Here is a 14,244-nt window from a genome sequence, read left to right as displayed (position 1 = left end):
GCCTCCCACAAGCCGGCTGCAATGTGGACTAAGTCATACATAGCACAAGTCCCCTCCGGTACTTGAGGTAACAGCAGTCGCATCTTTTCACCTGCGCAGCTCGATCTCTCAGTGGTGAGGAGTAACGCGTGGGAGGCTCACGCTGCCCCCGACACTTCCTGATTCTACTGCGCAGGCGCACCAACCGACCTGTAGGAGTCGCTGTCCACAACGCCCGATCCCCACCCTTCAGTTTCCCTCCCCATAATACGGCCAATGTGTATTACTGTGGACGACCAGCTAAACTGAAAGCAATGTGGAGCGCTGGGATCGAACAGGCGATCCCAGCGTCTCCGGATTCGTGGCGAGTGCCTTGCCCACTACGCCACGTAGCCGCCCAATGGGCTAATAGCTAATAATGTTGAATCCAATGGCATTTCGGTTATAGATACGCTCCAGTTAAAACTCAAACTGCATATGATCGGTACGATCCTCACGCATGTATGCATGAAGGGGGGGGGGGGGGCGGGGGACGTCGTTTCTGATAATTGATTACCAATAACCGCGTTAGCCTCATTAGCCTCATAGGCCGAACGCCTGGATGGCTATCAAAACAAGGCCCGATCGGGATGTACTTTACGTGAAAAAGATCTTACCGTGGTCCGGTGGGATCGCCCAGAGCATTTCCCTGTTATCGATCGCCATCTGGTAGATCGATATGTCCATTGGCTGATGATAAATCCCCTTATGGGCTATGGCGTCCACGGAGGACGCCATAGCCCATGTGCTGCACACAGCAGCATCACATCTGGACAAGAGGAAGGGGAACTATGTGAGAATGCTGTTCATCGACTACAGCTCAGCATTCAATACCATAGTCCCCTCCAAACTCATAGCCAAGCTCAGGGACCTGGGCTTGAACTATGACCTGTGCCAGTGGGTCCTGGACTTCCTGACGGGCAGACCCCAGGTGGTAAGAGCCGGCAACTGCACCTCCTCATCCATCACGCTCAACATAGGGGCCCCCCAGGGCTGTGTTCTGAGCCCCCTCCTCTACTCCCTGTACACACATGACTGCGTAGCACAGCGGAACAACAACACCATCATCAAATTTGCTGATGACACAGTAGTGGTGGGCCTGATCTCTGCCAACGACGAAAGGGCCTACCTGGAAGAGGTAGAGAACCTGTCACAGTGGTGTCAGGAGAACTGCCTCTCCCTGAACGTCAGCAAAACAAAAGAGATGATTGTGGACTTCAGGAGGTCGGGGGTCAAGGACTACAGCCCCCTCAGCATCGACGGGGCACCAGTTGAGAGAGTGAACAGTTTCAAGTACCTCGGAGCCCACATATCCGAGGACTTGACATGGACCACACACATTGACAGTGTTGTGAAGAAGGCACGACAACGCCTCTACTTCCTCAGGCGCCTAAGGAAGTTCCAAGTCAGTCAGAAGATCCTTAGGAACTTCTACTCATGTACAATAGAGAGCATCCTGACCGGCAACATCACCTCCTGGTTTGGGAATAGCACTGCACAAGACCGTAGCAGACTACAAAGAGTGACACGTTCAGCCGAACGCACAATTAGAGGGGGGCTTCCCACCCTCCAGAACATTTACAACAAGCGGTGCAAGGGGAAGGCTAAGAGAATTATTAAGGACTCGAGCCACCCGAACAACTGCCTCTTTGAACTGCTGCCGTCAGGCAAGCGATACCGGAGTCTTATGGCGAGCACAGAAAGACTCAGAAGGAGCTTCTATCCCCAGGCCATCAGGCTGCTAAACGAACAATAATCGCTAAACGAACAATAATCACTATGCAACAACCATCAAATGCACACAGCACACACACCCACACGCACACACACACTCACTCAAACAAACAACACACTGCAGCACCCACTCTCCACACTTTAGATCACACAAACACACTTACACTTTATATTTATTGATAAAGGATTTGCACTACAACTCGTACACCTACTGTGAATTGTACCTAAACTGCACCTTGTCCATTTATGCCTTGCACTATATAGTATTGTATATTAGTACACTGCACAGTATTGTATATTGTATGGTAACTACGTCTACGAACATTGTACATGTCTAAACTGAACACTGTGACCTCTTTTTTTTTTTCTTCTAATTTTTACTATGTTTTTATTTCATACTTATCTTGTCATGCACAGTCTCTGGAGCGCAACAGTAAGAAGCATTTTGTACAAAAGTATTCTGTACTTCTGTATGACAACTATTAAAGAAACTTGAAACTTGATATTGCATGATGAAATCTGCGATCCAAAACGTAATCCAAGCTACAGGCTGCAGATCCAGAATCCTGCTAACATAAAACTCCATTTGATCGCCATTCTAAATATTGATCGCGTTTATTGATCCAACGTTATAGTCCGAAACACATAATCGACGCTGCTCTGAGGGTCCTCAGTCAATCTGGTAACACGATACTGCATGCCAGAGAAGGGACTTTTTTTCTGATTCACATGCCCACCCAATCCAATCCAATGATGTGCATTACCATCCAGGAGACGATAGGCAGCGGTATTTGCCCTTTTCGAGCTCAGACCCATTTCCAATGATAACTTCAGGCTGGATGGATGAAAAATGTATGGATATTGCTAATAAAAGCAAAAACGAGAAAAAGACGAGAAAACTCGTCATTGGCACTCAACACATGGCGAGTTAGCACGACTAATCTCGTCGTCGGCACTCAATGTGTTCATGTGGCATGATTATCCAAAATGGCCGTCCGCTGCCATTGATTCTGAGGCGCTAATCAAAAAAGTAAATTTCCCGGCTTCTTCTTTGTCTTTCTCGTTGCAATCAGCCCTCGCGTGCGACAGCCCTGACTCCAGAATTTGATTGGCTACAAAGGTGGTCAATAATTTTCGCCATCAAGTGACTGACTGGTCCGTTCAGGACCCGGCCAAACTGTTTAGTCTTGTAACTCGAGACTGGAAGCACGCAATAGGTCGAGTAGGGTGATGAACGAAAGGTGGCAAATTCAACTTTCCAACAATGTATTGGTTGATCTGCAAAGTGCCCGTCACCGGGTCGTCCGATGTTCAAGAGGTTAAACTGAGTTGAGGATCAGGTGAATGTTTCTTTTCCGAACCGACTGGCAGGGAATGCAAACTCCTTGGGCTGGAAAGGCTCTTCACCGACGCCAAGGGAGTTGCTGATTCCATAGAAGCACCATCCGGACAGTGGGCGATGTCGTGGACAACATTAATAATAATAATAATAATAATAATAATAATAATAATAATAATAATAATAATAATAATAGATCAAATTTCTATAGCGCCTTTCATAGAACCCAAGGTCGCTTCACAATCAGGACAAAAAATAGGGCTAGGGAAGTAGGGAAAAAAGGGGGATGAGGGCAGGTAAGGTCAAGTTTCTTTATTATTTGTCATACAGAATACTTTGCATGAAATGTTTCTTCTTTCTGTTTCGCTCCTGAGAGTGTGCTAGATAATAATATCGTATAAATAAGTATAATAAGTCAAAAATAGAAAGTCAAGATAGAAAGTCAAGAAGTCAAGTAAACAAGTGTAAACAACAATTGTTCAGTATACCTCTATATACAGTATGTACGTCTGGTACAAAAATTGTGAGGTATAGCTTAGCTTGTGGTGCCACCGTTGTGGTGGTGAGGTGCAATAAGGAATGAGAGATGTGCAGTTCCCTTACCAATAATATAAATATAAAGTGTGATAAAGTGGGTGCTACAGTGTGTTGTTTATTTAAAGGGATAATGGACCTAATCTAAACTAACTGATGGGGAAAGCCTTGGTGAAGAGGTGTGTTTTTAAGAGCAGTTTTGAAGGTGTCCAGGGTTGGGGCGTTGCGGATTTCGGGGGGGAGAGAGTTCCAGAGGGTAGGGGATGCAACATTGGCCTCGTTAGCTGCTGGTGCTGAGCCTCCAATGTTCTCTGCTCCCGGTTGCTGGAGTGACTGGTGTCTGTGTCCACCGGCAGGGACTCCGAGTCATTAAAGAAATCAGATATTCTGGGCGGAGTTAGCGGGTGGGAAGTCGATGGGTGGTAATCTGGATGTTGTAAAGAGCGACTCCTACAGGTCGGTTGGGGCGCCTGCACAGCAGAGACAGGAAAATGGCAGGGGCAGTGTGAGCCTCCTACACGTTACTCCTTGCCAAATGAGAGTCCGCGCTGGCAGGTGAAAAGATGCGACTGGCTGCCTACACATGTATCGGAGGGGACATGCGATGGGCTTCTATCCTCCCTACAACCAGCCAGTGGGGGGCACATGCGAGCAACGATCAAGACAGGGAAGGGGAGAATTGGCACGACTAAATTGGGATGGGAGAAAAATAGAAAAAATAGGAGAAGAAGTGGATAAAAAAAATATCAGATATTCTTTTTTTGAGGCATTTTTGGCAAGTAGTACCCATTACTGGTCAACCTAGAGCGTGATCCTTCGCACCCAATCCACTGTGTGTGTGTGTTTGCGCAATGGATTTCAACCATTTACAAACAACACAACCTTGTTTGTTACACTAAAATGCTAACTCAAAATGTTTTACATTTATTTGTTTAGTAAGGTTTTTGGCATTGCAGTTACAACTCCCTGCTAACGGGTGCTGTTGGCCCCCTCAGCACCCCCCTTTCCTGCGTCCCTATTTTACCTCCTGTCATTCAAACTGCAGTTGAGGTGCATCCCGGACCGTGTGCTTTTGCAGGTCGAGATGCATGTGCTTGTGGAGCCACAGGCCAAGTAACTGTGTGTAATATCATTTCATTGCAATAAATGTGACATGCATAAAAGCACTATTCAAACATCCATATAGGCCTATGTTTTGTCAAAGCTCTTATCCTTTGAGATGAGCTCATCTGAGTAGAAGAGGCATGTGCCATCCATGGCACGTATGAAAACTGGAAATAGGCAGCATTTCTTTCAAGACGTCCATGTTGCATTGATCTAAAACTTTAAAAGCTCATGCAGAACCCAAAGAAAACCTGATCTGGCACATGATGCAATGTAAATATATAAATGTCCTATAAACACCTGCAGATTTGCACTTACTAGGTTAGTAGAACATATGGAGGTAGTCATTTTAATGACTCCAATAGTCTCCGCCATTTATGCAACTCAATAATTGACACAATATATAACAATAAAGTCAAAGGTGCAAAAAGTCCACAACCCAGTTTGTTCTCTAGCACAGGGGTTCTCAACCTTTCTGCTGCCAAGGCACCCCTGTGTTCAATAAAATATTCCAGGGCACCCCTACATACGATAAAGACTTTTTCGGTCCTGTCTTTTTTGCTACAATGATGATACAATGATTCTTTATTTGCCGTGCTGTCATTGAGATGTTTTGTTGTTTGTTTGTCTTTGTTGCTTGTTGGTGAATCTGCAAATATGAATTGCCCCACGCGGGATCAATAAAGTTGTCTGAATCTGATGACAAAAGTGCTTGCTTTCAAAATAATGTTTATTTAAGAAAAAACTGAAAATCATGTATTTTTTTTTTAATACAGAAAAGGATCACTAAAGTGCTATCTGTTGCAGCTGCACTGTTCTCCATAAAAATAGCATATTTGGATAAGTTTGACAATTTCTCAAAAACAGAAAATCATGTATTTTTTTTAAATACAGAAAAGGATCACCAAGTTACCATTTCTCAAAAAATATAAATAAATACAGAAAATAAGCACTCGTTCACTCAGTGGACATTTCTAGCTCAATGCGAGGTCCGCTGCTGCTGGCTAATAATACGGTCAATACGTGGGGAGATCTTTGACAAGGCAACACGCATGTCATCATCAAGGCTCAACTTGGCCCTATATTTTGTTTTCAGAGCTGTCATGGATGAAAAGCCAGCTTCACACAGATATGTGGGGCTGAATGGTATCAACACCTTAACTGCAGCATCATGAGATACTTGGTACTCAGCACCACACTCTGAAACTAGCTCTCCAGGTGGTATCAGATGAGATTTCAATGAGTTCTTCCAAGAGTTTGGATGGAGATGTGTCAGGAAGCTTTGTCTCAATGTTGTCTGTAAAGTATTTTTTTATCCAGAGTGACTTAATGATTTTCAGATTTTTAGAAATGGTCAAACTTATCCAAATATGGTATTTTCATGGAAAACAGTGCAGCTGCATCAGATAGCACTTTAGGGATAATTTTCTGTAATCCAAAAAATAATTTGGATTCACTATAAAGTGCCACGTTTTGATATATTGAGCTTTAAACTTTAAGTACATTTTTTGGAACACTCAACCTAAAACACCTTCCTCTCCCAAACCGTTCCTGCAATTGTTTTATGTTGCATGATGATCATGGATACATTTATTATGTATTGTATTTTTTATGTTTAAATATCAACATAATCTGTCTGTCCACCCTCAGTACATTTACTATCAATATAATATAGTAGTCTGACTTCATCATATCTTTTCAAACGCACACACATAGAGGGAGAATGCCCCCCCCTCCTTCCAAGTCCCCACCCTGCTGTTCTCTGTCGCTCTGAACAGGGCTTGTTGTTAGCTTATGCTAAAGGGACATTAATTCCGGTCTTAAACACAACGTGGCCACAAAGGAATGGCAAGGATTGCAAAGCATGTTATATGCATTTGACCCGTTGCGGAATAAAACAGCAGGGATTTGTTTTGGGTCGCAAAAACACTATCCTTGCTGTGTTTCAATGTCCGCGTTCCAGATCCAGAGTACGCTACTACTGCTGAGCTGAGAGACGCTAAGCTCACTGCTCAGCCTGCTGCTGTGTTGAGATGCATCCTTATTGGCTGTGTGCTGTAGAGCGGATATGAGTCACGACACCACGGAGTTTCAAAATAAGAGTATCATAATGACCTAAATGTTGCTAGCTTTCGGAGCCTAGTTATTTAGCTGGAGCTGCGCGTGGGCAGAAATGAGACCCGCTATAGGATTTTCAAAATAAGACTGTTGTCATTCTATATTTTTAAAGAACATTGCCAGGCATCTCGCGGAACCCCTGGCAGCTCTCCGCGGAACCCCTGTGTGCCGGGGAACCCCTGTTGAGAACCGCTGCTCTAGCAGATGCAAAATGCGTGTGCGTCTGGTTAGTAAATCTGTATAATCTTTTTTTTTAAATGATTATTATTATTTCACTCCCATCACCTCAATTTAGTCATTATGCCAATTCCCTTCCTGGTCGTTGCGCTGCCCTACTGTCGATCTGGGAAGGGTGTAGACTCTCAGGAACATGACAGTGAGTGTAGCAAGACGGGTAAAGATTCACTGGAGCACACAGACGTGTTAATCTTTCATTTCTGGTGCACTGATTAACGGTTTGACTACCAACTAACAAAATGGTTATATAGCATATCTCATCTTCCTGGACCCTACAAACATTTCTATAGTACGAAGATTTAGTGACAGAAACATAATTAAACTGCGCCTAGAGCTGACCTGAGACCAACGTTCTACAGTGGGTTGCTTTGTCAATGGAATCCTGGTCCCAGCGGTCACCGGCCTTCCACGTAGTTGTTGAGGACATGTTGTCGGATGTCTGGGCATGATTTTCTAAAGACCTTGGTCCCTACCTGCTCCCTCCCTCTGTCCACCCTCTCCTCCGTCTTGTGTAGCTTCCCAGGGACGCTCCTCTCTGTGACCTCTGGAAGAAGCAGGGTATATTGTCCTCCTGGACCACCAGTGATGATCCAGAGCACAGCGACTCTGACTGCGAGGACCAGGACCCCCGCTTCTACAAGGTACAGAACAGACTGCACTCACTGTAGGGAAGGTCTACAAGGTACAGAACAGACTGCACACACTGTAGGGAAGGTCTACAAGGTACAGAACAGACTGCACACACTGTAGGGAAGGTCTACAAGGTACAGAACAGACTGCACACACTGTAGGGAAGGTCTACAAGGTACAGAACAGACTGCACACACTGTAGGGAAGGTCTACAAGGTACAGAACAGACTGCACACACTGTAGGGAAGGTCTACAAGGTACAGACCAGACCGCACACACTGTAGGGAAGGTCTACAAGGTACAGACCAGACTGCACACAGGCACATACGATTCTGTAGGTAAGGTCTTTATTGTCCCCAGAGGGGAAATTGTGTTGTTGTTGATGTGCTACTAATCACATGAAGACAAATGGGGGGGGGGGGGGGGGGGAAGAGACTGAGTTGCATACTATGTATTCACCATGCCGTAAGTTCAAAGCCAGTTCATGGCCTTTGACATGTAATTCCCTGTCTCCCTCCTATCTTCACTATAATCACTGGTGGTAAATATTAAAGCAGAACCTGCATTACAATAATCTATTAAACAAAGCTAGTTTTCAGTATTTTTCACCTTCCTTTTCCTCTGTTTCTCTAGTTGAGCCAGCCCTCCCAGTGTCCAGAGATGCTGTTATTCCTCTGCAGCATGCTAACCGGCCATCTGAGGGCGTTGTGTTGGGCCACTGAAGCACTGTCCTTCCTGCACTCTGCTCTGCCAGGTCGGTCTCTCTCTCTCTCTCTCTCTCTCTCTGTCTCTCTGTCTCTCTGTCTCTCTGTTTTGAGATGTTTGTAATTTTGTTTTTAGCGCCTTTGAGGTGCTTTGGTACCATGCGGTGCAAGCATAGTCGTAGTACCCAGGCACGTGCACACATAGAGGCCAAGGGGTGCCTGAGCACCTGCCTTTTTGAGCCTCATAAAAAAAGTGCCCTTTTTTTTTTTTTTTTTTTTTTTTTACCGTTACGCATATAGACTGCCCTTCCAACTGAAAAATGTCAGGATATAATCAAAATATTAGGTAAAGAGAGAGATGCCCCATATTCCATTGCAGTTTGCACGGCCTCCTCAGCGTGCCTCTCCGCGGACCTATATATTTTATGCATAGCGTGGGTGATGATGATGATAGAAACCGCTGTTGAATGCTGGTATTACACTCATTGAGGGACACGAAGAAGTCAAGTCCGATGGGATTTGGGAATCTCAAATACAAATCGGGATTGGAATAAAAAATGCATTTATATTAAACAATACAGAATATACAGCACTCCTTGGGGTCTGTAGGGTAAGCACTTATTCCCTCCCCCCTGAACATTTATGGAGATGTGTGGGCCTTTTAAGTCAGTGATAAAAGTGTCTTTCAAGGATAAGTGAGCTCCTGCACTGATTATTATAGTTCAATATTCAATATTTGATCACCAAAAAACCCCAAAAAGCATAAAAAGGGGTCTTCCCGCCCGGAAAGGGCCCTTGAAAATCGCCCACGCGCGCTACGTGCGCTCGGTTTATATATACACACAAGTGTAGTGCCCTTTTCAGCCTTTGAGCACCTGCCCCTCTAAAGTCCTGTGCACGTCCCTGCCTGCAGGGGTGGTAGTGCAATACCCGTGGTACGCTCGGCTGAGCGCACCACTCTCTGTAGGGCCTTCTTGTCCTGTGCCGTGCTGTTTCCATACCAGGCAGTGATTTTTCCAGTCAAGATGCTCTCTACAGCTCCAGAGTAGAAGGACTGGAGTATCTTCCCAGATACTCTGAACTTCCTTAACTGTCTCAGGTGGTAGAGGCGCTGCTTCGCCTTCTTTACGACTGAGTCTATGTGTGTTGTCCATGTCAGGTCCTCTGAGATGTGGACCCCCAGGTACTTAAAGCTGCTCACCCTGTCCCCGGTGGCCCCGTTTATCCTCAGTGGTGTGTGTGTCTCCTGCTGTCCTCTCCTATAATCCACGATCAGCTCCTTGGTTTTACCAATGTTCAGGAGCAGGCTGTTGTTGTGCTTAGTTGTGCTTAGTATCACATAGTTCAATATTCAATATTTGATCACCAAACCCCCCCCCAAAAGCATAAAAAGGCGCCTCCCACCCAAAAAGGCCCCCCAAAAATAGCACAGGCCCAGTGCCCTTTTCAGCCTTTGAGCACCTGCCCCTCTAAAGTCCTGTGCACGTCCCTGCGCCCTACGCCAACTACACTGGCTTCCCATTAAACACAGCATAGACTACAAGATCCTCCTCCATACATTCAAGGCCATCCACAACCTCGCCCCTCCATACCTGTCCGACCTCCTCCACATCAACATTCCCACCCAGTCCCTCAGGTCTGCCTCCTCCATCAACCTGACCGTCCCCCCAGCCCGTCTGTCCCCATGGGGTCAAGAGCCTTCAGCCTTTTAATTGTTGTACGGCGACCTTGAGTGTCTTGAAAGGCGCCTTATAAATAAAATATATTATTATTATTATTATTATTATTATTATTATAAAGACATATGGTCAGGCACTCTACTACTGGCCCCTGAGCAGCTAACACTGGAGCGGTTAAAGCTGAGGTGCCTTGCTCAAGGGCACAGCTAGCAGGCACGTGCACACATAGAGCCCAATGGGTGCACAAGCACCTGCCCTTTTGTGCCTCATAAAAAAGTGCCCTTTTTATGCCAATTATTTTTACCATATTTTCTTTTTTACCTCCATATAGAGAGTGATCTGCAATCTGCTTGGGTTGGGGGTGCAATTCCTAACAGGCTCAACCATATGGATAAAAGTTCCCATATTATGTGCAAAATAAAAACAGATATTACATTACATTACACAAACTACAAACAGATATTACATTATATTACACAAACTAAAAACAGATATTACATTACATTACACAAACTACAAACATATATTACATTACATTACACAAACTAATGCACCACCTTTGGCTGATAGTTCAGTTCAGAGACTTGGCGCTGCTGTGATGGCTGCCTTTCTGATCGCTCCGACGAGACTGTGCTCTATTTTGTTAATTTTTATAGTATTAGGAGTTTTATTTGCACCAACTGTTGGTGCATTATATGTGTATGACCGTCAGTCAATCATTGACATTGGATTACGGGAAACTTACCAACTGGATTACTCGCTGGATCAACTTTCCGAACCACATCAATGGCCGGAAGAAATCCTCCGGAGACTAGGACCGGATCCTTTGTTCCTAGACCCCAGGAAAAGACGTCGAGGAAAAAGGTCTGGGATCCGAAACAGGCTGAGATCCAGACGACACCGTACACCACTTCCCAGTATATTGCTAGCCAATGTACAATCAATAGACAATAAACTGGATGACATCCGAGCAAGGATTCAATATCAAAGAGACGTTAGGGACTGCAATGTCCTTTGCTTCACCGAAACTTGGCTAACACCGGAGGTTCCAGATCACGCGATTCAACCAACGGATCATTTCTTTATCCATAGGAAGGATCGGACACAATCAGAGTCCGGTAAACAACGTGGTGGAGGTATTGCCTTCATGTTTAACAAAAATTGGAGTGATCCAACGAATGTGAAGGAATTATCCAACTACTGCTCCCCAGAACTGGAATATATAACCATCAAGTGTCGTCCTTTCTTCCTCCCGAGGGAGTTAACGGCGATCGTCCTGGTCGGAGTGTATATTCCACCGCAAGCCAACAACAACGCCGCGCTCTCCAGACTCCACGACGAGGTAAATAATATACAAGCGACGAACGTTAACGCCGCCATTTTAGTACTGGGAGATTTCAATAGCGCCAATCTGAGAAAGGTATTGCCTGATTTCTACCAGCATGTGACTTGCAACACCAGAGGCGGTAACATCCTAGATCACTGTTACACGCAATTTAAAGGTGGCTACAAGGCTCATTCTGATAGTGGCTTTGGCAAGTCAGATCACGCATCCATTTTCCTTACACCAAAGTACAGACAAAGAATTAAAAGTACTCCCGTAGTCTCGCGAGAGGTGCAGAAATGGGATGTGACGTCAGAGGACACGATCCGGTCAGTGTTCCACAACACAGACTGGATTGTATTCCGCGACACAGATAACATTAATGCCTACACGGAGACAGTGCTGGACTATGTCTGTACTAGGGTGAAAGAAACAATCCCCACTACCAAAATGAAAGTTTACCCAAATCAAAAACCCTGGGTAGACAAATCCGTCCGTGAAGCTCTGAGAGAGCGCACCAAAGCATACAATGACGGCCTAGTGGCAGGCAACATGAATGACCACAAGGTGGCGCAACACAACGTAAGGAGGACAGTGTCAGAGGCCAAACGGCGCTACAGGGATAAAATTGAACTCCAGTTTGAACAAGCTGACTCTAGAGCTATGTGGCAGGGGCTCAAAACGATGACAGACTACAAAGGCGCCTCCCTCAAACTGAACAATGACATCTCCTTAGCAAACGACCTCAATACCTTCTATGCGAGGTTTGATGCTGGTAATAACAACACCAGCTCACAAGCCTCGGCAATGGGGGGGGGGGGGTCGGCTGCTGATGGAGGCGCAGTGTTCAGGGTAACAGAGCATGAGGTGAGGCGGACCTTTAAAAAAGTGAATATCAGGAAGGCAGCAGGTCCGGACGGCATCCCCGGCCGCGTCCTAAAAGTCTGTGCCGACCAACTGGCCCCAGTATTCACTGACATATTTAACCTGTCCTTAGAACAGGCTGTCATCCCCACCTGCCTGAAGAAGTCCACTATTATCCCTGTACCCAAAAAATCCAAGCCTGCTTGCCTCAACGACTACCGCCCTGTAGCTCTCACCTCCATAGCCATGAAGTGCTTTGAGAAGCTAGTAAAGGGCTACATCTGCTCCTCCCTCCCCATCAACATGGACCCCCTGCAATTTGCATACCGCCCCAACAGGTCCACGGAGGACGCCATATCCCATGTGCTGCACACAGCAGCATCACACCTGGACAAGAGGCAGGGGAACTATGTGAGAATGCTATTCATCGACTACAGCTCGGCATTCAATACCATAGTCCCCTCCATACTCATAGCCAAGCTCAGGGACCTGGGCTTGGGCTATGACCTCTGCCAGTGGGTCTTGGACTTCCTGACTGGCAGACCCCAGGTGGTGAGAGCAGGCAACTGCACCTCCTCATCCATCACCCTCAACATAGGGGCCCCCCAGGGCTGTGTTCTGAGTCCCCTCCTCTACTCCCTGTACACACACGACTGTGTGGCTCAGCGGAGTAGCAATACAATCGTCAAATTTGCTGACGACACAGTGGTGGTGGGCCTGATCTCTGCCAACGACGAGAGGGCCTACCTGGAAGAGGTCAAGGTCCTGGCGGGATGGTGCCAGGAAAACAGCCTCTCCCTGAACGTCAGCAAAACAAAAGAGATGATTGTGGACTTCAGGAGGTCGGGGGTCAAGGACTACAGCCCCCTCAGCATCGACGGGGCACCGGTTGAGAGAGTCAACAGCTTCAAGTACCTCGGAGCCCACATATCCGAGGACTTGAAATGGACCATACACATTAACAGTGTGGTGAAGAAGGCACGACAACGCCTCTACTTCCTCAGGCGCCTAAGGAAGTTCCAAGTCAGCCAGAAGATCCTTAAGAACTTCTACTCATGTACAATAGAGAGCATCTTGACCGGCAACATCACCTCCTGGTTTGGGAATAGCACTGCAAAAGACCAAAGCAGACTACAAAGAGTGACACGTTCAGCCGAACGCACAATTGGAGGGGGGCTCCCCACTCTCCAGAACATTTACAACAAGCGTTGCAAGGGGAAGGCTAAGAGAATTATTAAGGACTCGAGCCACCCGAACAACTGCCTCTTTGAACTGCTGCCGTCAGGCAAGCGACACAGGAGTCTCAAGGCGAGCACAGAAAGACTCAGAAGTAGCTTCTATCCCCAGGCCATCAGGCTGCTAAACGAACAATGAATGAACACTACACAACAACAACCACCAAACACACATAGCACACACATCCACACGCACACACTCACTTTAAACAAACACACTGTAGCACCCACTACACACACTTTATAGCACACACCCACTTTAAACAAACACACTGTAGCACCCACTCCCCACACTTTATATTTATGGATGAAGGATTGCACTACAACTCGTACACCTTACTGTAAATTGTACCTAAAATTGTACCTCATCCCACTTCTGCTTTGCACTAGATAGTACTGTACATTAGTACACTGCATAGTATTGTGTATTGTATATTATATGGTAACTCAGAACATTGTACATATGTCTATACCGAACAACTGTGACCTCATTCTTCTTCTAAATTCATGCTATATTATGTTATTATGTTATTTGATACTATCTTGTCTAGCACAGTCTCTGGAGCGTAACAGTAAGAAGCATTTTGTATGAAAGTATTCTGTACTTCTGTATGACAACTATTAAAGAACTTGAACTTGAACTCAGTAATTTTTTATTTCGGGCTTTCGACACATAACAACGGTCATTCCATAAATCACCACACTTTTACCAGCTGCTATTGCA

At 45.8% G+C, this 14,244-nt stretch overlaps 1 protein-coding gene across 1 annotated transcript in view; it reads left to right on the top strand.

Annotated features, from left to right (window-relative positions):
• The window catches only part of gpat2 (glycerol-3-phosphate acyltransferase 2, mitochondrial), a gene marked incomplete at its 3' end in the record, with an annotated part of 144,365 nt that overhangs the window by 110,367 nt on the left and 19,754 nt on the right, over positions 1–14,244 (top strand). The window contains exons 18-19 of the mRNA XM_084307348.1: positions 7,600–7,725; positions 8,348–8,468. Of these exons, the coding sequence (XP_084163474.1) occupies positions 7,600–7,725; positions 8,348–8,468 (247 nt within the window). The remainder of the gene's footprint in view (positions 1–7,599; positions 7,726–8,347; positions 8,469–14,244) is intronic.

This window comes from Notolepis coatsorum, assembly GCF_963971535.1.
Source record: "Notolepis coatsorum genome assembly, chromosome: 1".
Lineage (NCBI taxonomy): Eukaryota > Metazoa > Chordata > Actinopteri > Aulopiformes > Paralepididae > Notolepis > Notolepis coatsorum.
This window is presented reverse-complemented; position numbering and strand designations above follow the sequence as displayed.